At 34.8% G+C, this 27,984-nt stretch overlaps 1 protein-coding gene and 1 pseudogene across 9 annotated transcripts in view; both read right to left on the minus strand.

The window, feature by feature from the left end:
* Positions 1-27,984, minus strand: part of Klf12 (Kruppel like factor 12) — a 581,477-nt gene that overhangs the window by 138,178 nt on the left and 415,315 nt on the right. For all 9 annotated transcript variants that reach the window (XM_010622344.3, XM_010622347.2, XM_010622343.2 and 6 more), the window contains one exon: positions 7,782-8,328. In XM_010622344.3, the coding sequence (XP_010620646.1) occupies positions 7,782-8,328 (547 nt within the window). The remainder of the gene's footprint in view (positions 1-7,781; positions 8,329-27,984) is intronic.
* On the minus strand, positions 14,523-14,647 carry LOC117285148 (annotated as a pseudogene).

Below are 27,984 nucleotides of genomic sequence, written 5' to 3' on the forward strand. Positions count from 1 at the left end.
ACAATTGTTTTAAATAAGGAACAATTATTTGTTCCTAAGGACTTATAGTAAGGTATTTACCAAATATAACACTATTCCAGTAAAGTCTGAATGCAATGAACATATTTTGTATAATTCTGGTGAACTCAGTTGATCCCATCATATCTGCACAAAGAAAATATGGCTGCTTAGAAAACTGAAGCTGGGCTCTTTCCCTCTCGATAAATCTATTTCACTACCCATCAATGGGTGGTCAAGGAAAAGATAATGATAGAAAAGAGAAATGACAGGCCATACACATAGGCTAATGATAAAGAAATGGAAAGTGGTTAGAGAAGAAAGTTGGGCAACACTGAAACACCCACCTGGCTGTACCAGGTCTTCTCAGGCCCTGCAAGTTCCAAAGCCACTGATCCCTCACATCCTTGTCTCATTGCTGAGTAACAAGGTTACCTGTTTTTTCAACTAAGTACAAATGATCAGCTTACATGTGAGATAGGGGTGATAATTCCAAAAATTTTAAGCTCTTTGACTGAATTTTCTGAAACTAGTCATAGTATAACTCTTTATGTATTTTGAGTTTCTAAAATGTAATGCCCCACTAAAGTGATTATATTTTTGAAATCCCTTTCAAAGTTTACTACAAATTTATTACATATTATTTTGCTGTTTTAATTAATCTGTGCATTCTATTAACAATGAATGAGAAGCATTTATTTATATTATTCTGGTATCATTTTCACAATTAGCAGTAGAATCCAATTATACTTATCTTTCGTATATGTGCTGCCAAAGTGAGCACTATACTTATCTTTCATTGGCTTTCCATTGTTTATCCCAGATAAGTATCTTCTGTTTCTGTATTTGTAATTGTCAATGGAACCAATTTTACTTCATATGCTTTACATTTGTCAATCCTCAATCATTATCTTTGGCTTTGATATTTTTCTTTTTTCATTATGTATCTTCTTCCAATTTGACTTTAGAAATAAAATTAATTACCGTAATATATGTTACTCCATTGTATAATATAAAAATAATGTGCAATTAAGAATTTAACAGACTCGGCTTGTACAATTCTTCCCTCTCTAGCAGTGGTGGTGAACCTATGGAATGTGTGCTGCAACTGTATCACTGAAAGTTCTAAAAGGGGTGCCCTTATTGCTCTACAGAACTACTGCAGCTATTTTCAACTGTCTACTGGATAATTCTTGACAACACACGAATAGGCTATGTGCTATCTCCCACCTTTGAAACCCTCCCGAGAGTACAAAATGCCTTGCTATCTATCATCCCATACCTACAACTCCTTACAATGAAACCAAGAGAGAGAGCTGTGTAGACTTTCAGACTCCATTTTCTTCCCTCCCATCTGAACAAGAGCACACTTCAATCTTGTCTTCTCACTCAAGTGATATGCACTTTTCAGTGTCACTGATGAACTTTCTCTGGCCTAGTCCACCATTCTCAGTCCTCAGCAGATTCAGCACCCAAGTAACACTGAATGTTAATGACAAATCCTTCCTGAAAACACTACTCACTTGCCTTCTCTTGAAGCTTCTCTTATTTTTTTCACAGCACATGGGTCCCACTTTACTGGACCTTTCTTCTCTTCCTAACCTCCAAAGGCCGAACCTGCTCTATCTTCTATCCTTGCTTTCTGTTTTGACTCTCACCCATGATGACCCATAGTAGTCCACAGCATGAAATACCTCCTCTATCCAAAATGATCGCAAGTTTACTTTTCTAAACCCTTCTCTGAGCCCTAGGCTCACTCATCCAACTTACATCTCAATCTCTCCAATCAGAAACAGGCATGTGAAACTGAACATATGCAAAAGGAAATTCCTTTACCAACCTCATTCTTCCTGTCCTGTAATAGTAGTAAGAGGACTACTATTTGCTCAATGACTCAACCCTGGAAGTTATCTCTACCTGTGCTTCTTTTCTCACTTCCCACTGCAAATCCTACTGCTATAGTTCCTTACTAGGCCTATCTATTTTTATTCCTGACACATATTCTTCACAGTATACCATGATTTTTTGTAAAAGATAAAACAGAATCTGTCGCATTCCTCCTCTAAGTTACAGTTCCACTGGCTCCCCATCACATTAAAAGCCCAAACCAATCATTTATACCCTGGCTTTCCAGGCTCTACCTGTTGGTGCCCTGCCCATGCCTGGGCCTTCATTTCCACTACTTTCCTATTAGCTCACTCCCCTCCAGTTCCACAAGCCTCCTTGCTATTCCTCCTCACACAAGCCATGCTCATTTGAGCCTCAGGACTCTGAACCTGCAGTTCTCTTTTTCTGGAACAGTTCTTCCCAAGTAGAATTAACACAGCTGATGTCTTAGAGAAACCTTCCTTGATTATACCGAAAGTTGCATTCTTCAGTTAAGTTTTCAACTAAGTTTCTACTTAGAATTAATCATGCCTGAGTTTTCTTCATAGCACTTAAGCTATCTGACAAGTATTTTTTTTGTACTCAATGTAAGGTCCAGGACAGCAAGCACATGCTTACTTTGCGACCATATTTTCTAGAATTGTGCGTGGTGTATGCCAGGAGCGATTCTACATAATTTTTGGGAAAAACCATTTGATTAGGCCTAGTTCTCCTGCCTACAGGCCAGCGATGGCATGTAGAGACATAACTCCATCTTTGCCTCTGGTCACACCTAAAACCTCAATGGTCCAGTGATGCTGTGATGCTTCAGGACAAGATTACGCCAGCTGAACACAGCCATGGAGGAAAAAAAAATCTTCATCTGCATAGTTCTTCATTGTTCTAGGATGCTGCTGCCACCACTGCCCCAGTGACCTTTTCCATTTGTTAACTCTCCCAATATACTGAACTCTCTCTGCCCTGAGTTATCTGCTACATTTGTTTCTCCTGATGTACTAAATAAAAGTGTGGTAAGCTCCTAGGCATTCCTCTTTGCCGTTCAGAGCAGCACTGGTCAGGCCTAAGGCTCAGCTTCTTCTCAAAGTTGCATTTTTTTAATCCTACCTGTCTAATAAATTAATTCACCTTGTGCTGAATTAATGGCTTGCAGGAGACTAGGACTTAACTGCAGAGGTTCTAGTAACATCCCCTTTCTCTGTTCCAGACAGGTGTATGGTGTATATACATCATAAACTCAAAGCAAGGAGAATTCTAAATATGTCTAACTCTTGCATCAATGCAATAATGAAACGAACTTTATATGTAATTTGTTATGACACTCTGGTTTTCTGCTACTAAATATCTGTAAAAAAAACAATGAAACTCTCCTGAGAAAAGTGCCACAGACGTCTCCAGACTGCAGAGCTGATTATTATGAAGTCAATACTCCTTTTAGGGTCTTGTTTATAGATGCCATGTTGTCAAGGCCAAGGCTTCCCAGGGGCACCTGGAGAGGGGTTCATTTAGTCCATATAGTTTTTTGTTCTGTGAGTTAATTCCCCAATAAAAAATAAGACATGGAGCCATGTGTCATCAAAACAGCAGCATCAGCACTCAAGAGCTCCTTGTCTTTATTCCTTCAGCAAAAACAGCTACTAAACAGCAACAGTGTTCTTTAGTTTACAGCAGTTACAGGGTCTGTGATCAGCTTACTGGGATATGGTGAGAAAAAAACACCTGCTGCATGACCCTGACCATGCTGTGCATACCTGGTTGAGTATGTTCAATCACTCTTAAAGTGTGGCCCATTATGCACAACATCACTTTGGGGCTAACCTGTCCTTTTGGTATCAAGTGGAATCTTCCTCAGAAGACCACTTCTCACATCTTTGCTCTCATGGCTCTATTCTAAATTATTTTTTCTCTACTTTCCAGAATATTATACTATCTTATATTACATTCAAGACCACACTGAGATATGGGCATACTCTGGTTTAACTAACAAGTTTCCCTTCCTTTAAGCCAATACTGTTTACCTATTGGACAGGCTAAGATTTAAGCCTCATGAAAGCATTTCCATATCCTCCTGTTGATTCCTTGTGGAATCCTAGCCACCACATCCCCAAACCCTCACCATCTTCTCTGCATCACAGTCAAAATATTTCTTCCACCCATATACAGCATCCTATGTGAAAACACTTTTATCAGAAACAACTTTCTTTTTTTAATTATAATTAAACTCCTTCACTGGGCATATCCCTGACAGTCTGTTTTAATTAAACTCTAGCCACAATGCTTAGTTTCTATGACTTATTTAATGTTGATGCCTCCCATTACACTTTAAAGTAAAGACTTTAAGATTAAAACACCAAATGTTTTGTTTAATACTGTATCTTGACATCATCAATGTCCAATAGTGATAAATGATTAATAAGCATTTGAATGAACAAATGACTCAAATTACATGCTATGTTAGCTTGGATATAAATGTATACATCCACATTCCTTTGTGTAATATGACATATAAGGTTAATATTTTTCTATTAGACATCAGATACATTATACAAACTTTAATCGTAATTAGCCATTACCATCATCTAATTCATATGAGTTAAATTTGGTATCATCTTTTAATCAATACTTTTGAAAATCCAACTCCTCTATGGTCTTTTCTTTTGCTCACCCATAACAGATATACAGGTCCTAAGCAGGAAGGGAAATAGGCTCCCTTCATTACTCAGCCATTTTATTGCTGGTGCAGTATCCAGCTACATCTGTGCAAAAGAAGACTTGAGGAATTACTGAAATCCCCTTTTCTTTATTCATTCTATGGTATGAGCAAGCCTCCTTTGCTGGAAATTTTTAGTATCATCTAACTGATCAGTTAAACAATAAAAAACATAAAATGCTACAACAATATTTGTAGAATATGGTGATTATAAAAATTAATATGAACTAATAAAAGTAGTAAAATGTGATCTTTCCAGACAATTTCTCATACTAATCTCTCGTCCTTTGTAATGTTATAGTAACAACTTTGAGAAGCATAATCATACCAACATTTTGTGATTGCTTTTTAATATTCAGCAAAATTCCTTTCTTCCAACTTTTGTTTTTATAAAAAAATTGAACATTAATGCTTCAGTATTTTTGGAGAAAGAGAATAATAAATTACTAAACATTTATTTATTTATTGGTACTTGTTCATTGTTAACTATGCTCCTAATCTTCCAAATAATCCTAGAATAGATGTTATTATCCTCATTTTATCACTACTATTTTTGAGGATTAATGAGGTTAAATAAGTGTCCCATATCCCCAGCTATAAGTGAGAGAAGCAGGATTCTGTCATACATCTTTGATCTCAAATCTCATATTCCTAACAGCTTTAACATAGTCCAGAAGGTTTATGATTAAATCAATTTTTATGCATGATATGAAAAAACTACAGTGTAAAAAATACTGTACTAAATTAAACTAACAAATGTGCTTATACAGGAGACAAATTATAGCCTCAGTCTTAAAGTTATAGAATGATACATTTTCTAGAAAATTAAATTTTAGCAATATTCTTTATCTATTCAAAAACTCTCACAAAACAATAATGGCAAATAAAATATATCTTATGTTTTCTGATTAATGAGTCAAAACTGTATAAAAGATCATGAACAGTATTAAAATATTTATTAATGAACATAATGAAAGCAATATTTTCTCTACTGTTATTACAGAAAGATAGGACAACATATATACAATGCAAATATGTGAGCTTGTATGTTCCACTACTTGTTAATTCCTAATTCTGAAAAGCATAATTGCATCTCTGAATTGGGAAGGAAAATAAATGAAAGGTGTGATCAAAATATACAGTGAACATTTAAACTTTTAAAAATTACAGTAAAAACCACATTGCCATTAGTCCCCAACAAAAAAATATGCCCTTTCTTCAAACACACTTATCTCATCATTAATGCCATTTTCTAAAGCAGTTCTGAAACTCCTCTTGTGTGTTTACAAGGTGTGACAAAAAATGGCAAATGTTGCTGCTGAATTGCATCCAGCAGAAAAGGCAAGCCTGTAAAGACATTCAGTGTGTCCTCATTGACTTCATTCACTACATCTGGTCCCATGAAACTTCTGTACCAAAGTCAACTAAAGGTAATCGCTAAAGAGAACTTCCAGAACTACTTCAGAAAGTGGCAAGAAAAATGGAAAAAGTATGCTCAAAGAGAGAGTATTTTGAGGGGAATTAATGACAGTGTGTCTTTTACTGTAATAATTTTCCAAAATATGTAAACACATATTTTTCAATAACACCTCACGTTTGATATGTTATTTAAACATCTAGTCAGATTGTTACTATTTAAATAGATTAATTTGATCAGAAGCTTAGCTATATCAAAGAAGATTTGGCTGGAGTAAAATCAATGAAAAATCTTCTTAGTTTATACTTTTCCTCTACCTCTTCAATATAGGGTGGTAGGACTAGTCCTTGTTCCATAATAGCAGGAAAGACACAAGCTGTTAGTGAAGTGGGAATATCTTGAATCTGCAGACTAAAATTTTTATATGCACTCAATCATGAAATTGTAATTTTGTTAAAATGTGAAGGGGCAACTTATTACAGAAAAGTGAAGAAATTCAAAGTAGGAAAAACAATCACTTGTCAATAGTGAATATACAATTTTGTGGTATATGTTTGCAAAAATTTTTCTGTTTGCCACCAAATATATTCTCGCTCTATTGAATTTCAGCTTATACAAGAACCAAACTCATGTTTACTAGCATTTTATGAAAAGACAGTGTTTTATATATTCACCAATCATATTTTAATTGTAGGCTTCAGTAGTAACACAGTTTCAAAGCAAAAATGTAATATAAGTCTTAAAGTAGCCTCATATTTAGGCCTTAAAGACAAAAGAGATATAGATGTATTGTTTAAAATGAAGCAGGTCAGTGACTATGACATTTTACATTTCTATGGAAAGGTAGCTTCTTTTTTAGATTCGTGTGCAGGGAAAAACACAACAGGATGAAGCTATCACAATTTATTCTAGCACAAACTCGACAAATGTAAGGACTCAGAAGTAGAAAACAACTTTAGGATAACCTGAATAACTATGAAGCTAGATGAAGTAACTGTTATTATACACATTCACATGGCAAACTAGAAAATCTTCCTGTCTTCTAAACCCTAGACAGGAAAATTAAAATTGCATCTTGAAATATTTCCCCTATATTATTATCCTGTTATTTGAAACTTAAACTTTTAAGATTATAAGAATACAAATATCTTTTATGGCCAAATACTTAAATTAGAATTATTTTAAGGGTAATCTCAAAGGGAAGGATCATATTCTAGGGACTGCAGCTTCAAAGTATTTTATATTACTTCAAGGCAGCTTATAATCTAAAGAAGTTTCAGTCTGAACAAAAGAAGAAGAAATATCACGGTTTACTTTTTTCTTTGTATTGGGGATGGAACTCAGGACTTTGCACTTGCGAAGCAGGCAGCGGCACCATTGAGCTAAATCCCTGGCCCCATCATGATTTAACTTTTAAAAATCTCATAATGAGTAATTTCTATGAGGGATTTATGTATTTGTACTTCATAAGTAATTCTACTAATCAGTTTGGCCTTTCCATCCAAACATTAAATAAGGAAGCATTATTTTGGCATTTTAGGCCTGAATGCTGACATTAAATGTCTTGATTATAAAAATACAGACTAAATACAACTGAGGCAACACCTACATAAACACGGCTCCTACTACACTGTGCTCTACTCAACTGAGCACCTCTATGCACAGAGCTTTCTGGGTGCAGTTTTCACACACAATTAAAGATTCCATTCAATGAAAAAGTTAATAGTTAGCAGTATTGCTGAAGTAAATCAAGGCTGTGTTTGTGTCTCTTACCTTTGCCATGGCTTCTCCCATCCTCCAAAAGCGGCACGACAATAGTGTTGTTCACATTTCCAGGTGAACGTACAGCTGTGTAGACAACAGGCACCGACTGTACCACCACAGGGATGCGGTGAACGTGACTCAGCTTGTTAGGCTGTAAATTCATGGGGCTTGAAGGCGGTACAGGATGGATAATGTGCAAAAACTGCTGGCCCCCCACACCAGAGGCAGAGGCAACAAGGGGTCCTGGAGTTAATACTGTTGAAGAGGGTGATGCTGAAGACACTGATGTTATAACAGTTGGGGATGAGGCTGGACGACTGGAAGATGATGAAGAGGTTGAAGTTGACGAAGGTGAGGAGGCAGAGGCTGTCATGGAAACCGGGGAGGATGAAACAGCGGTAGGGGATGTCCTGGCTTTGTTGATTGACAAGTCCACGGGCTCAGTTTGTGTTTGGAAGTGATCTACTGATAACGAGTCCTCAGGAGGTTCCCCTTTCACATTATTTAGCAACAGGGGAACGGCTTCCATATCGGGGTAGTTGTGGACGTTTGGAGACTGTGGGGAGAAAAATGGAATACATATTTATGTGTTAATCACACATTTTAATAGATGCATGGTTTATTACTTGAATCCAAATTAATTTCTCTTATTATGAGACACCGATTCTATTTCAAAAATATATGAAGCAGTGTTCTATGACAGTCAGAGTGATTAAAAGTGGAGGTACAAAAGTACAAAACAGAGTAAGATAAGTCATTTACCAAAGAGACTTTCATTCGAGTGAGAAAGACAATTGTTAAAATGGACAAAGTCAGTTCTTCATGGAAGAGACTATAGGAATCTTAATAGGAACAGTAAATTTACATATAATCATTGAGAAGACAAGTCTGGAATACAAAAGATTATTTAGAATTGTATAAATACAATATTTAATTAAAATCATTCATTTTGTTGGCTTGATTCAGTACTACATATGAATCTCACTTTCCTGGTAAAGATTGAGTTTTCATTAGATAAATGTAAATATCTTTTCTAGCTCTAAAATTCTACAATTCACAGATGGTACCCTTACCCACCACCATTCTAATCTGAATGCTTACAACTAACTGGCAACAATACTTGGAAAACCCACTACAGCACTTCTTTCATATGTGGTACATGAGCTGTATTATGTTCGCCCTGGGTATTAAAAGACACAAAATTTTACAACTCCCCAAGCTCAATCATTAAATTACTAAATATGAATCATTTATAATGACTGGATTATAACTTTTGTTGTGGGATAAATTTTTTTATGATAACATATAGAACTACTACACTCACAGTTTAGGAAAATTTTATAGTGCAAATTGTTATCTATAACTGGTTTAATTTAAAATAGTGATAAATTTGCTCAAGTTCAATTGAATTCTTAAAATTTCTACTGAGCAAAATTCAATAATAAAAGAGTCTGACATATGACCCAGAATAATGCTCTCCACATGTTATTACTGGGCATGAAAATGTACATCTGGGCCGGGGATTTAGCTCAGTGTTTCTACTACCTGCCTCACAAGCACAAGGTCCCAAGTTTGATCCCCAGTACAAAAAAAAAAAAAAAAAAAAAAAAAGTACACCTCTCCATATACACATTAGCTTATACATTTAACAAACAGTTTTGAATTCCTACTTCTGAGGCATAATGTGGCCCAAGGGTTCCATTGGTATATATCAATCTGACCTTGACAGGAGAGCAAGGCTATCTTGATTAACATGGACACTATTGTTCTGTTAGACAGAGACCAAAGTTTGTTCCTCAGCTTTATTATGGTAGCAGAACAACACAGTCTAAAATTATGGTAAGTTTATCATTTCACTCCGGTTTGCTATTCTCCCTAAAAATGTAAGCACGTATTTAAAGGAACAAAACATTTCTTAAAGCCTTTCTTTATAGAATATAAATTATAGCTCCATTCAAAATGTACAATAGGCAATAGTGCAAGTGTATTTTATTTAGCAACAATGACAAAAGGAAAAAATACATCAACAATGGTACCAGATCAACTAAAAAGGAAATGGGTTGGTGTTTTAATGTTTCCTCCCTTCTTAACTATCTTAATTACTTACTTACAAAACCATACAAATTAGAAAAATTAAAAATGAATCATCCAAATCTGTATGAAATTCTAAATGACAAGATTTTCATGTGCTGAAATTGAGAAACTTTTAAAATCTCAAAAATATTATGAGACAAAAGAAAAACAAACACTATAAATCAGGCTATTTTATGAAAGCTCTTAGCATCATCTACCTTTCCAACCAGAACAGTATTTCGGCTCTCAGCTTATCATTTAATTTCTTTGTAGAACAATGTAAGGTGTTCCTTATTGGTGTGTTTACCCATACAGAAAATCTTTGTTCAGGCAATTTTCATGAATGATCCAAATGGTTTATTATAAAAAGTATACAATATTATCATTAAACATACAATTATTGCATAACACTGGTTTGTTGAATTTTAAGTATATTTTCCATTACTTTCTCTGTCTTACTGTATCAGATATATCTAAAAGTCATATTTTGGAAATAGTGATTATTTCCACTGCAAATTTGTTTTTTCTTAATCAGACACATTCATTTCCAAGCTAAGGGATGAGCACTATACATCACTATAGCGACAGCTCTTAAGGCAAATGAAGGGCTAGTGTGGCTGATGATAAGGCAGGATTGAGAAATATGGAGATTATTTGTGAAGAAACTGAGTCTCTATCAAGCTTCACTAAGCTTTGAAGTTGCTCAGATTCTCTGAAGGAGAAACAGGAGCCCATCTTCTGTAGGCCTCTACTTATTCCCTCACTGAGGAAAATCTCTTAAGCTCTTTCATAGCCACTGAAGAAGAATATTTCTCTCCTGATTCTGTTGCACATACTAGAAATCTGCAAAGATCAAATAGTGAAACCCTCAGGTGCTTTTACAAGCTTGAGAATTACACAGCTTTCTCATACTCTCAAACCAAAATACTCATAAAAATAAGCAAGGATAAAAACAAACCTTTGAATCAAAGATTTGGGACTTTGGAGAAATTATTCATGAATGTATAAATGCAAACACCAGAGTGACACATGGCTTTTTTTTTCCACCCACATGTGAAATTTGAAATACTGCCAGCATATTTAAAAATAATACTTCATCAGCAGAAAAAGGACAAAATCCTTATTGCACCCTTCATCTGTTTTCAGTGATGATGGAGCATCCCATTCTGACAGCCCCTACTAACCTCCTATGATGTGATGACAATGCGTCAGGTAAAGCAATCCATTATTCTAGCTCCAGGCTGCACTCACATAATTGTAAAGCTAGTAACACTACAAAAACATGGCCTCTAATGGCTATGATACACTCTTTGAGTGAAAGGCTCAAGCTCAACCCTGGAATTATCATTAGGAATTCATGTCTTTACTTTCAGGAAGTGGAAACTGAAATGTGCGGGCTCTGAGGATTGTGTCCCTTAACAGAAACCCTGGTAGGTGCTGGAAGCTGATCAGACAGTAAAAGCGGAGTGAAAGCTATGCAGAAAGAGAGGGAAAACATGAAATGCAAAGCATTTAACCAGCTAGAGGCCAAAAGAAAGTACAGAAAGTCATACTTGAGAAAGTGAGACGGGACAGATATGTGTAGCCTTTCAGGGGTAAAATACTGAAAGTACCAGACATAATAAAGAGTTTACACATTTTGAGCATGAGGAAGATATATTTCTTTCAAAAGAAGAAAGGACTTCATATAAAATTTTACCCTTGATTACAAACTTCTCAGTTCTTGAGGCAGTAATGGGCCCCTCATGGCAGTGTCAATTGTTTGTTCATTGGTTTGTTTGTTTTTAAATAAAATCTATCCATATTTTTGCCTGCGAGTGCTGACATCAGCTGAATTTTCGCTGTTGATTTCCCTGGTATGAAAAAAGCAAACTATGTTCATACTATCAAGCAAATACAACGCTACTTCTAAAGGCATGAAGGTTGTATGGCAATATTGGATTTTTGTCAAAGAAAAGAGGAATTTCATTTACCAAGATTAAGTAACATCCCTTGAAAGGGTCTAGTAAAGCTTACACTTTTTTCATAAAATATTTTAAGAAATAATAGCATGAACAGTAAAGTCTGGCAAGATGAATACAATAATATACCTGCAAAAATAATGTGTGAAAATGTAAGGGTAAATATAAGCATATTATTTTCTTTACAACTCCAGAAGTTAGTTTCACTCATAACAATCCACTCAATAAAATATTACACATAACCTTCTTGTCAACATGGTCTTGTAAGTGTTATGAGAACTGTATTTGAACTTTTCTAATCAGATTTTTTTTCCTGAATAAACATTTTAATCTAACTTCAGCTTTAGGCATTTTTCTGAATGAAAGAATCTAAAACCTCCTGCTTGTTTGTTCCCAGAGTACCTGATGTACTTCTTAAAGTCAACCCTTATCACCAGGTGAATCTTATCATGGTATTCCAGTGAATGCCAAGTATGTTTACTACTGGTCATGGATTTTAATCACCTGAAGCCTTAAAAGAAAATAAATGCTGGGCTGGGGATTTAGCTCAGTGGTTTGGTGGCCTGCCTCGCAAGCCCAAGGACCCGAGTTTGATCCCCAGTACCACAAAAATAAATAAATAAATAAATGCTTAGACATTACCCTATCTTTGGATCACTGCCCCCCTCCAGATAGTCCCTTGAGTCATCAGGATTGAAGACCATTTGCACAATACACGGCTAAGTGTTTTCCGCAATTTATATGCTGTCTGTTTTGCCTTCAATACCACCAAGGATTTTTAAAGATGTGGGATTTACACACACAGATGATAGTGACAACTGTCCATTCATCATTAAAATAAATTACGGTTTAGTTTGCTTCTACACATTTTCTGGGAAATACTTTTACAGCAGTTTTTAGAAAATATTATAAAATGACTTGCCTAATATTACACATCTTGTGACTTAACTATGATAACAGTCCTTACTTTATGGTCTGTTGTGTGATAGTATAGTTAGAAAATGAGATCTGTATATAAAAGATTAAAATTATGACTTACCTCTGCTGCATATGAGCAGTGCCATTTTGGTATCATCACTAAAATTCTCTAGATACCAGCTTCTCATTGTATAATAGAGTAACATTAATTCCAAACATAGAAAATCCTTGTGAATTTGAACTAAAGAACTGAGTGCTTTTCATAGCACGAAATGTGATAGCCAAGCAAATGAGCACAATTCTATCACCTTAGAACTGAAAATTCCAAACACAAGGCAGTCTGTTACTAACACTATCTCAGAGGTGACTTGACTAGATTAACTTCTGACACGGGATTATGTAAACAGAGGCATAGGGTTTGCTAACAACCAAATAGACAGGTTGTATAAAAGCAGCTGAACAAGCTGCCTTTAGGGACCAGTAATGTTTTAGAGATTCTCTTGAAATATAGAAAGAAGGTAGTGATATCATGATGTTTGTTGGTGCCGTATTTTTTTTTAGCCTAATCAGGTTGAGCCACAGGAGGATCATGTAAGAGTTGATGGAACACATTTTAACTGACTGGTCTGGTTTCTAAATTCCACAATATAAAGCCATATCAATCTATCCCCCAACATATTCTGCAAGTTATATACAAACATTTTGAAACGTTTAGCAGATATTGGTCATTCTTAACATCTTACCATGAATGAAACAGCACAGCTTCTTTACTTCTTATGGCTTATAAAGTTCAAGTCTGACTTAACAATTAATTGAACATTAATTAGCTTTTATGGACTAGCTTTAAAAAGCTTATCGTGTATCATATAAAAAAAGGAATCAAAGTGAATCCACACACCTGTAGTTACTTGATCTTTTAGGTTATCCTGCTTTATTTTAAATGCAAGCATATTTTAACTAACGAGCTTCTTTTTGAATAAAGCTTTTTTTGTTTCCCTTTTTATTGAGTTTATTGGTACAATCTAGGTATACAATACAATTACATTCATCATTGGGATTCTGTACCTTTACATAATAGGTCTTGATTCTCATTTTTCCCCTTGTCCCTGCCCTCCCTTCACCCCCTCCTCCCCTCCCCATTTACAAACACTTTATTTCCATTTTTTCATTTTCTCATATTTTTTTCCTCTCCCTTATTACCTTTCCCCCACCCTTCCCACTTTCCCTACACCTTTAGCCCATGCCTTAGTTTTTGTACTTAATACATGAAATTTTAAAGATATAAGCAACATGCTTTTACAAAAAAATCACCTGCAACACTGACTGGCCATCTTTAAATGTTAAAAGCCACTGAATATTCATTTGTGAATAGAACATGCACCTTACTTTCCTTCTGTTCTTTTATTTAAAAGGGAAGACTCTCAAAATTTGTCTTGCCTATGTTCTGATGGTCATAATTTACCTTTACAGTGATTTTTCTGCTTTATATGTTCAAGGTCACAGTCTTACATGTAAATGCCAGAAAAATGTGAATTTATAAAACTGACCAAGAAAAAAAATTAAAGTGTACTAAAGAAAGATCAATTATAATTCCTCTAAAAGTGTACACAGTAGGGTAAAAGGAAACAAGTAGAAACTATCCTAACCTGATAACCTGGAATTTAAAAGTAGTGAATGAGTTGTCTAGTGCAGGTGAAGGTAAGATATTCAAGTAAATATTTAACTCAATTTTTATATCAAAATTTCAATAGCCAATTAAAATGATAAATTCTTTAAGAAAATTCAGAACATCTGCATAATAAAATGAACTCTTTGAACTCTTTTTGATTGTAGGCTTTCAAATTTGAATTTAAAAGAGTCTAATACACATGTAAGTTGCCTTATTTTCTACACTTGATCTTAGCCAAAAGGCCGAGAAGCGATTGCCTTATTTTCTAATTGTTATATTTTCCCATAACATATTCTAGGGCTGTCAAATCATATTATTTACCCAAGTTAATCAAAATTCATGTTTATAGTTGACTAGAACTGAAACTCTGATATGGGGCATGTATTTTAACAAACTAGGATTGGTAAACAGGAGAGTGGAGTTTGTACATTTTTCAAAGTAACAGTGGTCATCCCTAGGAACTGAAAAGATAGACAAACATGTTTGGTTATAAATGTAAATATTATATGCAAATATACAAATACTTAGTGAATGATAGCTTTAACATTACCTAACTGATGAATATTTGCCACATTTACCACAAGAGAATATGGTCCTCAAGATATTTTGGAACTTAAACCACTTAAACTCTGTCCATTTAGTCAAATTACATGAAAAAGTACTGTTATTAAAACAAAGGTTAAAAAAGGAAGCCTAGAAAGCTAATTTAATTGTTGTCTTAGACTGCCTTTAAACTGAACCTCCCAAAGGACTCCAAGATATCTTAGGAATCCATTTTATCATTTTAACTTTACATCAAGCCAAAACTATTGAGACAGTAAACCAATCCATGGTCGCTAAGGTTTAGGGGAAGGAAGGACGAGAGGGAGATGGGTGGAGGAACACAGTGGGGTAGTGAAACTATCAGAAACTGCTGTAGACACACATTGCTATGCATTTGTCAAAACCTACAGAACTCCACAATAGAGAATGAGCTTTAAATTATGGACTATACAGAAACGATATTGTATCAGTATACCTCCATTAAATCATTCAATGTAACAAATATTGCACTAATACAAAATATTAATTAATAACAGGAGAAATTATGTGTAGAGATGGATTTGAGCACCTCATGTACTCTCCACCAAGTCATTCTGTAAATCTAAATTTGTACTAGAAATGTCACCTAAATTGTTTTTTCAAATTAAATTCGCCACTGATGTTGATGAGACACTATTTTGACTTACAAAATTAACACTCTAAAACTGTTACGACATTTATAAATTTTTAAAGAGATAACTATCAAAGGATTGTCTCTTCTACCTTCTTTTAGTTTTAAATTAATATTCAGTAGATGATTTGAAATATTAACGTTTTTCTATAAATGACAGGAAAATGTATTTTACTCTTAGATAAAAGTTTCATTTACATATTTCTGCTGAGCCATAATCTCACTCTGGTACCTGAGGCAAATATTCTGTGCTACTTACATATTTTAAAATATACAATACTGTTTACTATACTTAAACAGATTATTCTTCTGTGCTACCAGATGGGCCTTGCTTCCAATTTTCCAGAATCTTCATTGTAAAGTTATTTTTATAACAATATCTCACAGAGGCAAAATACAATGTACCCTTGACTTACAAGCTCTATTTGCTCATGAGGGCCAGCTGTAACTCAAGTTGGTCAACTGAAGTCTTAGGAGCTCCTCTACACAGCCTTCAATGCCTATCTTATGTGTATACAGGCAGATCTCAGTAGCCGTAGAGAGACTTTAGTCCAGGATCTTTCAATTAACCCCACACAGGAAAGGATGCTGTAATGTTCCTTCCAGAACTCTTTAAGGGTTAAATCTGTCTCTGAGGCCACCTGGAAGCACAAGCAGCTGACATTTGGGTGGTAACTTGAGACTTTATTGGTAAGTTAAAACCAAAATTCTGATTGTATCTCAAGTTGTCTGTAGGCCAGGCTGGTTGTAACTCAAGGGTCCACTGTATATCAAATTTCAGAGAAAAGAAAACTTGACCTCACAGAGGTTGTGCAGTCAAACAATACATCTAAAACCCTGACACCTGACAAAAACAGCCTTTTCCATAAAGGTCTACTGCAAGTAAGTTTCACTCTTTGGGATAATTACAGCAAGCCAGAGGTCTAGAAAAGCCTATGTGTGCTTGTCTGCTAAAAGAAAAGTTTTAAAGAGAAACCATTAGGCTAAAACAAGATCAAGGGCAAGAGAAATATCAACCTGCTCTCATTTCTCCCTGGAAACAGAGGTAGGTGTGTTGGACAAAGACCAGAGGTAGAAGAGCAAGCATTTGTAAAGGCCTGAAAGGTTTTCATGAGCAGTAGATTTAATTCCGATTACTAAAATCCTCTCATACAAACCAATACTTCTAGTCTGGGCCATTGCCTTCCAGGTAAAAGGAATATAGACTCACACTGGTCTTCTGAGAGCTGAGAGGTTGGCATTGTTTAAATGATCCCCTTTTGGCGTACAAGCACCATGGGACAAACAGGTGTATGCAATTAACACATTTATGTGGAATTAATTACACAAATGATGCCCCCACTGAATGTACCATCGAGATAGCCACACAGGTGAGCAGAGACAGGCCCGCGCTGGAGCCTGCGAGATGGAGGCAGAAACAAGAAAGGAGAGAAGAAAGGGCAGTTGGTGTCCCCCCGAGGGGGCCATGACAGACATACAAGAGTTCTGTCAAGCCAGTGTAACATATAGTGAAGGGGGAATGTCAGTCCAGTGTGCCTTCTGGCTGGGACACTTATTTATTCACCGAAAATAAAGATCGTAAAAACATGCACTACTATTGCTGACAAAAAATAGTGTAAAACCGACACTATGTCATGCTGCAGGATAGGAGTCAAATGATACACGCTTTCAGAAGTGCTTCTGAACCCTGTCTGAAAAGTCTTAAATGACTTAGAACCAATAATTTCATTTTTAATTATCCAGGCACTGCCATCCTTCTATTCTTCCCTGACCTTCCACTCAAAATACATCCCCAATTGTGCTGTTTTAAAACACAAAAAATTGGTTTGGAATTCACATCCTCAACCAACAGTGTTGACTTTCAGGAACCACCATAAGAGAATATACTTTACTTTTGGGGGTTTTTTGTTTGTTTTTGTACTGGAGCTGGAACTCGGGATCTTGTGTTTGTGTGGCAGGTGGCAGCACTATTAAGATAAATCCCTGGCTCCTTATACTGTACTTATGAAAAGAGAAATAAAGGAAAAAGAAATAAGAATGCCAAGGAAAGTAACAGTTTTAGTCATGACCCTTGTGTTACCTTAAAATGTCAAATGCTGGTATGGAGCTGCAGCTCCTCTAGGTCATTCCGTTTGGAAAATTACATATTCATCAACCATCCCAATTTGATACAAGTTAAGTTCATCATGGGAAAATCTCAGGGAAGAACCACTGTTGATGTAGATTAAAAATGTTTAATTAAAATGTACACAGTATTTTATAAAAAGTGTGATTTTTGAATTTGCATAACTATTGTTTAAATTAACAATGAATTTACATATTCAAGTTGGTTATAAAACTTGCCTCCTGGTAAAACAGGTGATAACTGACGGCAAGGACCTGCATTTAGACATACATGGAAATATGAGATTTTTTACAAAGAAAAAGTACATGGACATTTAACCTTGCCTTATTTATAACAGTAAAAATGAGAAACAGAAAAGCAGGCATAAAAAATAGAATCAAATTTAGAACAATGATTTTTATGGTAACTATGAACTGTATCTACCTAGGAAACCTTTCAAATATGCACCTGACAGGTACTAAATGCTAATGGCAGTAGGTATGTTGCACACAACTCTATTTTAGTTTATAAAACATTTATGATGATTGCACTGATCAGACAAGCTGAGAAATAATATTCAATAGCATTGGAAAACACTGTTCATATAATTCCAAGTGAAAAAATGTTAGTTTACAAAACTGTCCCTAAAAAAATGAGCTCAATTTTGTTCCCAAAAGCATTTTTTTCACATGAAAATGAGAAAAACTACAGAAAAATACTCCAGAATGTTAAAAAAATGGTTTCTCCATTCAGAAAATATACGGACGAGCTATATTTTCTTTTCTTTTCTTTTTTTTTTTCTTTTTTTTTTTTTTTTTGGTACCGGGGATTGAACTCGGGTCCTTGTGCTTGCAAGGCAGGCCACCTAACCTCTGAGCTAAATCCCCGGCCCCAATTTTTCTTTTTGGAACACTTTCATATATATTCTATGTTTTCTAAAGTGAATCTGTGCTACTTTTAAAGTTAAAAGGTTACATTTCAGAGAAAATATTAGTAATCAAATTTTTTATATAAATGCATTCATTTTTAATTGATTCAATGTTTTTCTAAATTATGTTAATCCTTTTTAATATTAATATGAATACATTTTTTTAAAAAATTCAAAAAGGGAGAAGAGTCTTTTCTTATTTTTAACATGGTTTTTGTGTTACTGGGTTGTAGTGAACTGTAATGTTATTAGAAGAAAATAACTATATTACACTGTGCGTAGAAGAAAATTACAGATCCTATTAAGGTTTGATTTGTCAAGGGAGTTCTTACTACTCTCAGTTTTAGACCAGTTTCTGCAGAATATCCATGTTTCTTATGTGTGTGTCCGCCTATAATTTGGAATTAAAGTATAGAAATGAAATACGTGTAACTGTAACTAAAGGTATACAATTCCAGTCACCCCAGTGTTATAAAACCATGGTATTCCCTGGAAATACAAAACTGCTACATAACTATTAAGCAAATATTTTTATATTGACAAACCACCCCAAACAATTCTCAACCTGTGTATAGAAGCTGTTTTGGTTTTTGATGAAAGGCTTTCACTGATTAATAAGGGCTTAGTGAATATTACTGTATAATCAGCCCAGCACTGTGATAAATCTGACAATGCAGAAGATTTTTAATCCTATCCCCAATAGCAGCAATCCCTCATCCCGTAAATTCAAAGGCATTTCCACCACTTTTAGTTAGCTTCATTTAGAAAATATGAAATATATAAGTAATGCAGACTGTTTCAACCCTATGTTTCATAAAAATGAATTAAAATCAACCAAGATTAAAAATGAATTTAAATCAACCAAGTGTAAAAAACAAAAAAGCAAATGTCCAACTAGTATCACTATTCCTATAATGTCAATTTAATTATTTTTAAATGCCAGGAAAATAAACATTTATAATCGTACTCACTACAGTATCTGGTAAAATTTTTCCCCTTCATTCTGTACATGAAGAAACACTGTCTCACAGAAGTCGAAGAAATTGCCCAATGCCATGACATTACGTGGATGTGTCATCTACACTTCAGAGTAATTCCTAAGACTTAATTGACTCTCCCACACTGCCCTCATAACCCCTGGAAATGGCAGAAAAGTTGTTCATGTTTTTAAGAATTTTTCTCATGCAGTTCAAGTGAAACTGGTACCTGGAAATATACAATGGAATTCAGACAGCATAATTAACACTGCTAGGATAAGGTGCAACCCATTTCCCCAACATACCTACAAGTAACGTATCTAGTGGCGTAGGGCAGATATCAATGACCCACACCATAAAATCCATTTCATATTTAGCTCCTATATTATCCAACTGGCTTTAGGATAAAGGCAACCAGAAAAATCACTCTTAATTTGGAGACAGCATCCTGTATTTTGTGAATTGGCTAGGCTGTCTGGGATATATATATATATGTTTGAAAGGAACAAGAGAAAAAATGACAGTAAAATGGAAAAACTAAAATTCTCATTTAAAACAGGAATAATCAGAAACATAAGTGGAAAAATCAGCCTTCAAAATATTATGTATTTTCTTCCTTTGAACACCTCAGAAATAAAAAGTTTACCTTTTTTAATTTTGGGCCAGTGCGTCATGCTCCCTTACAAAACTTTTTTAAGTGGAATAGAGAGTGAGAAGCAGTGGAGTCTGGTTTTGTAAAAGGGGCACATGCCTGAATCTCAGTCCAGGTTCTACTGTATTTGACCAGTGCTCTCATAATTTCTCTTCCTTTGACTACTAACTGAAATGACTGTGATTATCCTTTTGCGATCCTACCAGAGTTCACTCATCCTGAATTAGATAGAACTCTTCTGTGTCTCTAAAGCATGCTGAGCTCTGAGAGACTTTCATTGCACCACCTGTCACTCCAGCACGGAGTGAGCTCTTATTAAAGATCATTGGGAAAGCTTTCTGCACCTTTATGGTTCTCAGACTCAGAATCTATGAAATTAGCCTATATCTAAAATTTAAACACTGAATATATGAACTTAATTATACCACATATACAAATTAGGATTGCAGTTTTCCATCAGGTTATTAAGAATATGTAAATAATTAATTACTACTTTATTCATTCCTCCCACTACAGAAACTCAAGTGAATGGTTTCAATGTAGTAGTATAAATTGTTAAAAAAAAAAAAAAGATGAAAGATGCACATATCCAGTGGGCCTAAACCAAATGCAAGTGTCACATTTTAGTTAGGTGTGATGGTACATCCTGTAATATCAGCACTCTGGGAGGCTGAGGCAGGAAAATTACAAGTACAAGCCCAGCCTGAGCCATTTAGTGGCATACTGAGACCCTTTCTCAAAACAAACAGAAAAAAGGGCTGGGGAGGAAGCTCATGAAAAGGTTCTGAGTGCAATCCCCAGTACAACACATACACACAAACACAGAGTCACATGGGTGCTCATGAGTCACATTTTATATTTTTGTAATTTGAAATATATTACCTTTTTTATAACAGGAAAATTCATAGATAAGAATCCAGCATATAAAGTAACATAAAATTTGAAAGTAATGTTCTCAATGGTTTCAAAATTTAGTTTAAACATCTATCAAATATTCCCTGAAGTCTATAATAACTGTATATACACTGTTTTCTGCAAATCCAGTATACTATATCATAGGGAGATTATAAATCCTTAATTAGGTACAATAAGAAGGGTATGTGTCTGGTAATAATTGTGTTGATGTTCTATCCCATGGTAACAAATGAAAGGTGCTACTTAATTCCTTTCTAGGTAGTGATGTCCTGACTTGACTTCATCTTCAATACTCGAGTGCATTTAATTCCACTCTTTCATTTTCCTCCAGCATAGTTATTGCACTCAGCATCACCTTATGAATCTTACGCTTTTAGAATTGTTACACACTGCATCCTATAGCCTCCAATTTCACCTGCATATCTACCATTCCTATTTTTCATCCAAGGGTGATGCTGTCTCCCTGGGGACACTGAAGAATGTCTGAAGACAATTCTGATTGTCATATATGAGGAAAAGGTTGACAGGGAAAGTGCCAAAACAAAGAAAAAGGATCAGTAGTAGTGCCAAAGTCAATAAATCCTATACTACCACACCTTCTATCTTTGCTTTGGCTCTAACACATATTTTCCTATTTGTGAGATTCTTGTATGTTTTCCCCTTAGTTTTTCTTCCTCTAATTCTTCTACATGTATTAATCATGTAAATATAACCATAAAGACCAAACGTGTAGATGATATGTAAGTCCTGTGGGTATGGAGATACAGTTTATAGTATGAATGCTAGTAAGCATATACATGTGTGTGTGTGTGTGTGTGTGTGTGTGTGTGAGACTTCTTAGCATGAAAGTCACTGAAAATCAAAGGAAAAATGAATGCAAGCATAGGTGTGTGTGTGTGTGTGTGTGTGTACCTGTCTATATGCTGCAAAGAGGCAGAAAAGTTAATTTGAGGAGTCAGTTTATGACCTATATGTAGTAATGCATGTATATGCCCTCATTTTTATGTACTGTGTAGTTTTGCACACTTGTGAACAAAAGAGTATAGGTATATGTTGTTTTAATCAAGATGAGTAAAGCTGGGACACACAGTTAAGTCACAGTGCATTAGATGGTACCCCAAATACATTAAGAACCTGCTTTTTTACAGGAAGGATTCTGAACATTATCTCATAAGATTTCTAGTGCCAGTTAAATCCTAGCCCCAAACCTGAACCTCTTTCACTGAATATAAATTATATTTAAAACTTATGTTTGCCTAAATATTATTACAGTGTATTGTTTATTCTTCACAATATCTCAATGTAGAAAACTATTATTAATCACAGTTTATAAATAGTAACCTCTGAGTTAGAGAAGTCAAGAAATGTGTCAGTGGTTCTACAGGTTGTAAGTGACAATGTCAAAACACAATTTTTAGTGATTTCTGACTGTGAAATTCCCGGCCTTCATTTTAATGTAATACTAATTCCTACATTTGACTGTATAATTTGCGCATAAGATCAAGAGGCACTGAAATCACTGTCATCACTTGTAAAAAACATTTTACTTTTTCTTCATGTTATTTACAGAATACTGTAACATTGTTTTAATAAAACTGAAAGGGTCTAAAGTTTAAAAGCTTTCAGAGATGTCACAAACATATCTTAGCAGATATTTCCTACAGCAATTCCTTACATCTCTTTAAAAAAAATCTGAATATCATTCAGTTGTTTATTACTGAACATAAATAGAAGAGTCAAACACATTAGTCACTTCTTTAATCCAAATAATAGGAGTTTAGTTCCCATGAGATAAAAATGACTTTGTGGCTTGGATTTAAATGATTCCTGTGATGAAATCCCAAATTAATTGTTAAGTAAATAAGCAAACTTACGTTTGTGTGGTTCATTTTCTTCTCAATTTAAGAACTTACAGTGTCAATAAAATACCCCACATTTAATCATCTAGTCATAGAAAGGATCACAGTATAAGTAATCCCCAGTGACAGATGATCCAAAAAGCATTCATGTTAGGTTTTTAATTCATTACATGATTACAGCAGATTTACTACATAACTGTTATTTTTTTTCATAGGCTCACACTAAAATCTCATTTGTAGTGCTTGAACACAAGCCAAGTGACACCAGGAAAGAGGACTAAAGATGCGGGTGCATCAAAAAAAGAAACTAATTTTCTAGGAGCATTTTCTTACTGTAGGTAACAGACATGAAAATAAGAATATCAGGAGTTGATAGGGAAACTGTCATTTCATATTTAAGATTTTTGCATCGCTCATTAAGAAGGATGTCTTACAATAGATAGGAGAGATATTAAAGGCATGGGCTATAGATTTCAACAGCCTTAGGTTTGTGGTCTGGCTCTACTCCCATCCTATGATCATAAGCAAATTCTTAATTTTCTAAATTTCAGTTCCTCACTTATGAAATTGTATTAATATTTGTATCATAATTTAAAGAGGTCTACAACTAAATTATTAGGTGTATACTGCCTGACACACAGCACACAAACTTGTCTGTGGTCTTTCTTTTCTATTGTTGCTATTATCTCTTTCACTCTAGGGCTAAAACTAAGAAGAGATCACTGCACCATATACTTATTTGGCTTCCATAAAAATTACATAACCTCTGATTATTCACTAAGTCACACAGTACACTGTAGAGCCAAATGTGGGAATATGCTCATCACTTGGGCAGAAGAAGACATTTAAACTTATGAATGACTATCAGAACTCATGGAAAAAAAACCCTGGAAAACATTTCCTGTTTTAAAGTTACAGTGTATTGTACATGATTCAGAAATCAACTCTTAGAGTTTCTAAATATAAGAGCCCACTGCCCAGGGCTTAGGGTGGCGCTGGATAGTCGTAAACATTAACACATCTGCATTAAAGGAAATGAGCATTAACAATAAATGCTACATAGACTCTTAAATATCTGCACATCCATTGAGCTTTTAAAAAACTAGATTTTCAAATTTAAATATTATAGAATACAAGGCAGATTGTGAAAACAGATTAAATGAGATGATACCATTCACATCAAATCTACAGTTTTTTATTAATACATATCAAAGCATTATAGAGTTAAGATATCAGGGAATTAAAAAGTCTCTGGCTTACATAAAGTGGCCCTAGATAAATTTTTAATGCAACTCAAAATGGTAATTCAACTCTAATAATTATCCCTTAATTTAAAAAAGATGGCAGATATTCTCAATTTTACAATGCTGACACTACATGGCATTATCCCTTTACCCTTGCTTTTTAATTAGGAATCAATCTATTTTCATACTTTACTTTTACACTTACTGGTGAGTTGGATTATAAGATTTGAGTCTTAAACTATTAAATTCTTCATTGCCTTTACTCATCAAAGACAGAACATAATCAACATGGTAGGAATTGGAACTGATTATTGTGTAAAAACACTCTTCAACACCTATGTCTTCTTATCAATACACACAAATTATACTAAATTAAAAATAGCCCCCCCATAAAGCAGATAGAATATTGATGCAAATTTGTAAGACTGAAGGAATTTATATATCACTAAACAGACATAAGCAAAGGAAACATTATTGACTATAAGTCTTGTATCTCCAATCTGAAAAATTTTAAGTTATAAAGTTGTTCAGAAGTTATTCCAACTGCCAGGCCAAAGTTTGCTGAAAATTCTGCCTAAGAGAAACACTGATAAACACAAGATCCATCATTCAGGATATGCTAAAGACATGAGAGGATCACAGCAGAATAAAAGAACAGCATAATAAAAGTGAATATAAGGAAAGAACATGAAAATAGGGATTTCAAAAACGATTTCATTTTGTAAATTTTGAAGAAGTAATAGCTTTCAATCCAATCTAGAGAGTAAAGGGGTTTAAAAACTTCAGTTCCTCTAGGACAGGTCTAAGGAGAAGCCATATAGAAAATACATGATGAAAGCCAGGTGTGATGGTAAATGACTGTAATCCCATCACTTTAAGAGGCTGAGGTGGGAAGAATGAAGTTCAAGCTCAGCCTGGGCAACTTAGTGGCTTAGCAAAATCCTGTCTCAAGATTTAAACAAAATTTGAAAACTGAAAAATGACTGGAAATACAGCTTACTGGGGAGGGCCTGGTTATATCATTTAAAAATATGTAGGGAGTGAAGGGTGATCTACACCATCCTCCAAAGGAATCTACAAGAGAGGTGAATATTAAGGTCAAATTCATTGCCTGATTGCAAATATAATATGTTTTCAATCAACAAAAAAAACAACAGTGATACATGAGTAGCTCTATATATCACATCATCTCACTTGAAATCTGTTCTCACTTTTAATACTGTTTCAAAAAATTCACTTTGAAAAGAACAAAGGTAATGAGATGAAAAATACTTTAAAACAATCTCAAAATTAGCCTTTAAAATTGACAGAGAATTAGAGATTTTGCATGACAAATCCTAAAGAAACACATTACCCCCAAACAAGCATTAAAAAACTTGAGGAAATCCTAGACAGAGTCAGGGAGGCCACCAGCATCAGAAACCAAAGGAAAGTATACATTTACAGAGAGAATAGTTAAAATAAAATAAGAAATCATCACTCAAAAAGGAATGCAGGGCCAGGGATTTAGCTCAGTGGCTCTGCTGCCTGCCTTGCAAGCCAAGGTCCCGAGTTCGATCCCTGGTACCAAAAAAAAAAAAATTAATTAATTAATTAAATAAATAAAATAGAAAGTAATGCAATAACGAGATTCAATAAACACCTTGCAATAATGCCTCTCAAGGTCAATGATCTCAACTCCACAATGAAAAGAGAAACACTGGCAGATTCGATTTTAAAATGCAACCATGTATTGCCAGAGGAGACATACCCACGCCAAAATAAAGCACACAGACTGAAAAGGAAAGTATGGGGAAACCCTACTCCATTCAAGAGAAGCCTGAAAAGAAGCAGGTGTAGCTGCCCTATCTTCAGACACAATGGACATCAAGTCAAAATTGATCCGAAAAGACAAAGATGGCCACTGCATACTGGAAAGGAAGCAATTCAACAGGAAGAGATAATAACTGTAAATACCTATGCACAAAATGGTGGCACACCCAACTTCATAAAGCAAAGTCTACTGCATTTAAAAGGACAGACAAACCCTAACACAATCATAGCAAGGGACTTCAATATACTGCTATCACAATTAGAGAAACCAGACAAAAACAAAGCAACATGAGCATTAAACCATACCCCTGAACAAATGAGCTTCATCTACAAGCGCTTCATCAAACAACACAACACATTTTTCTCAACAGCACATGGAATTTTTCCCAAATTACATCATATCTTAGGCCATAGAGCGCATGTAAATAAATAGAAGAGAATTGAAATAATCCCCTGAATACTAAGGGATCATACTAGAAAGAAACCAGAAATCACAACAAAAGAAGCCACAAGTACTACACAAAACATGTAGATTAGCTAATACTGATTAATCAATGGATTGGAGAAAAAAATCGGGGAAGAAATGAAAAATGTTCCTCTAATTACACATTAATGAAAGCACAACAAACCTATGGAACACAATAAAAGCAATTCTAAAAGGAAAATGTATAGCTCTGTATGCACATATTAAAAGAATTCATTGATCCCCAATAAATAACCTAATGATGATACTAGAAAGCCAAGAACAATCCAAATCTGAAACTAATGGACAGAATTTTTAAAGATCAACCCAAAAATTAATGAAACTGAGACTAAACAATACAAAGGATCAATGAATGAAACAGTTTCTTATCTGGAAGGACGGGGAAGGGAATCTGAGGAACAGAAGAAGACAGGGAGGGGGAGGGGTAGTAAAAAGGATCAAGATCACATGTTTATGTACCAATTTTCCCACAATTAATGCATTTACCATACTGCAAACATGCATTAATTTAAAAACTGAGGAAAAATCTCCGATCTAATCAGTTTATAGCAGTTGAATATGGAAAAGGGCTAAATTTCAACTCACTTAAGGCAGAAGGATAGCTTGTACATGAATATCCTTACTAAAGCAACAATAACAAAACTAAATTAAATTTTTTTTTAAATTTTATTGAGTTTATTGGTACATTTTAGGGATACAGTACAGTTACATTCATTGTTGGGATCATGTACCTCTACATGGCAAGTTTTGATTCTCATTTTTTCCCCTTACCTCTGCCCTCCTCTCACCCCCTCCCCCATCTACAAACACTTTATTTTCATCTTTTCATTCTCTCACATTTTTTTCTTTTCCCTTTTTGTTCTTCCCCTACCCATCACACCTTCCCTACACCTTTAGCTCCTTTCTTCAAATTTCTAAATGTCAGTAATCTTATTAGAATCTTATGCATTGTTGCAGAATATTCACACCAGGGAAACTATTCGGTATTTACACATGTGTGACTTATTTATTTCACTTAGGAGTATATCTTCAATATGTATCCATTTTCCTATGAATGAATCTATTCTCTTGCTCTTTATGGCTGAGTAATATTCCATTTTATAGAAAAACCACAACTTCTTTATCCAGTTTCCAATGGATGGGCAAATAGGCTGTTTCCAGGATTTAGCTATTACAAACTGTGCCGCTATAAACATGGGTGCACATACTTCTCTGTGATATGATTCTTTTAGTTCTTTTGGACTGGAGGTTCCATTTGACCCAGCCATCCCTCTGCTGGGTATCTTTCTAAATTAAATTTTTAAAAGTACATGTTAACACTAATAAGCAACTAAAACAACTAGTACATGAATATTCAAGCACAATGTGAACAGTCGTCACTCTATAGTACTTTTTTGATGCAC

Source organism: Fukomys damarensis, unplaced genomic scaffold (genome assembly GCF_012274545.1).
Source record: "Fukomys damarensis isolate Sample0158 unplaced genomic scaffold, DMR_v1.0_HiC HiC_scaffold_6, whole genome shotgun sequence".
NCBI classification, from domain to species: Eukaryota; Metazoa; Chordata; class Mammalia; order Rodentia; family Bathyergidae; genus Fukomys; species Fukomys damarensis.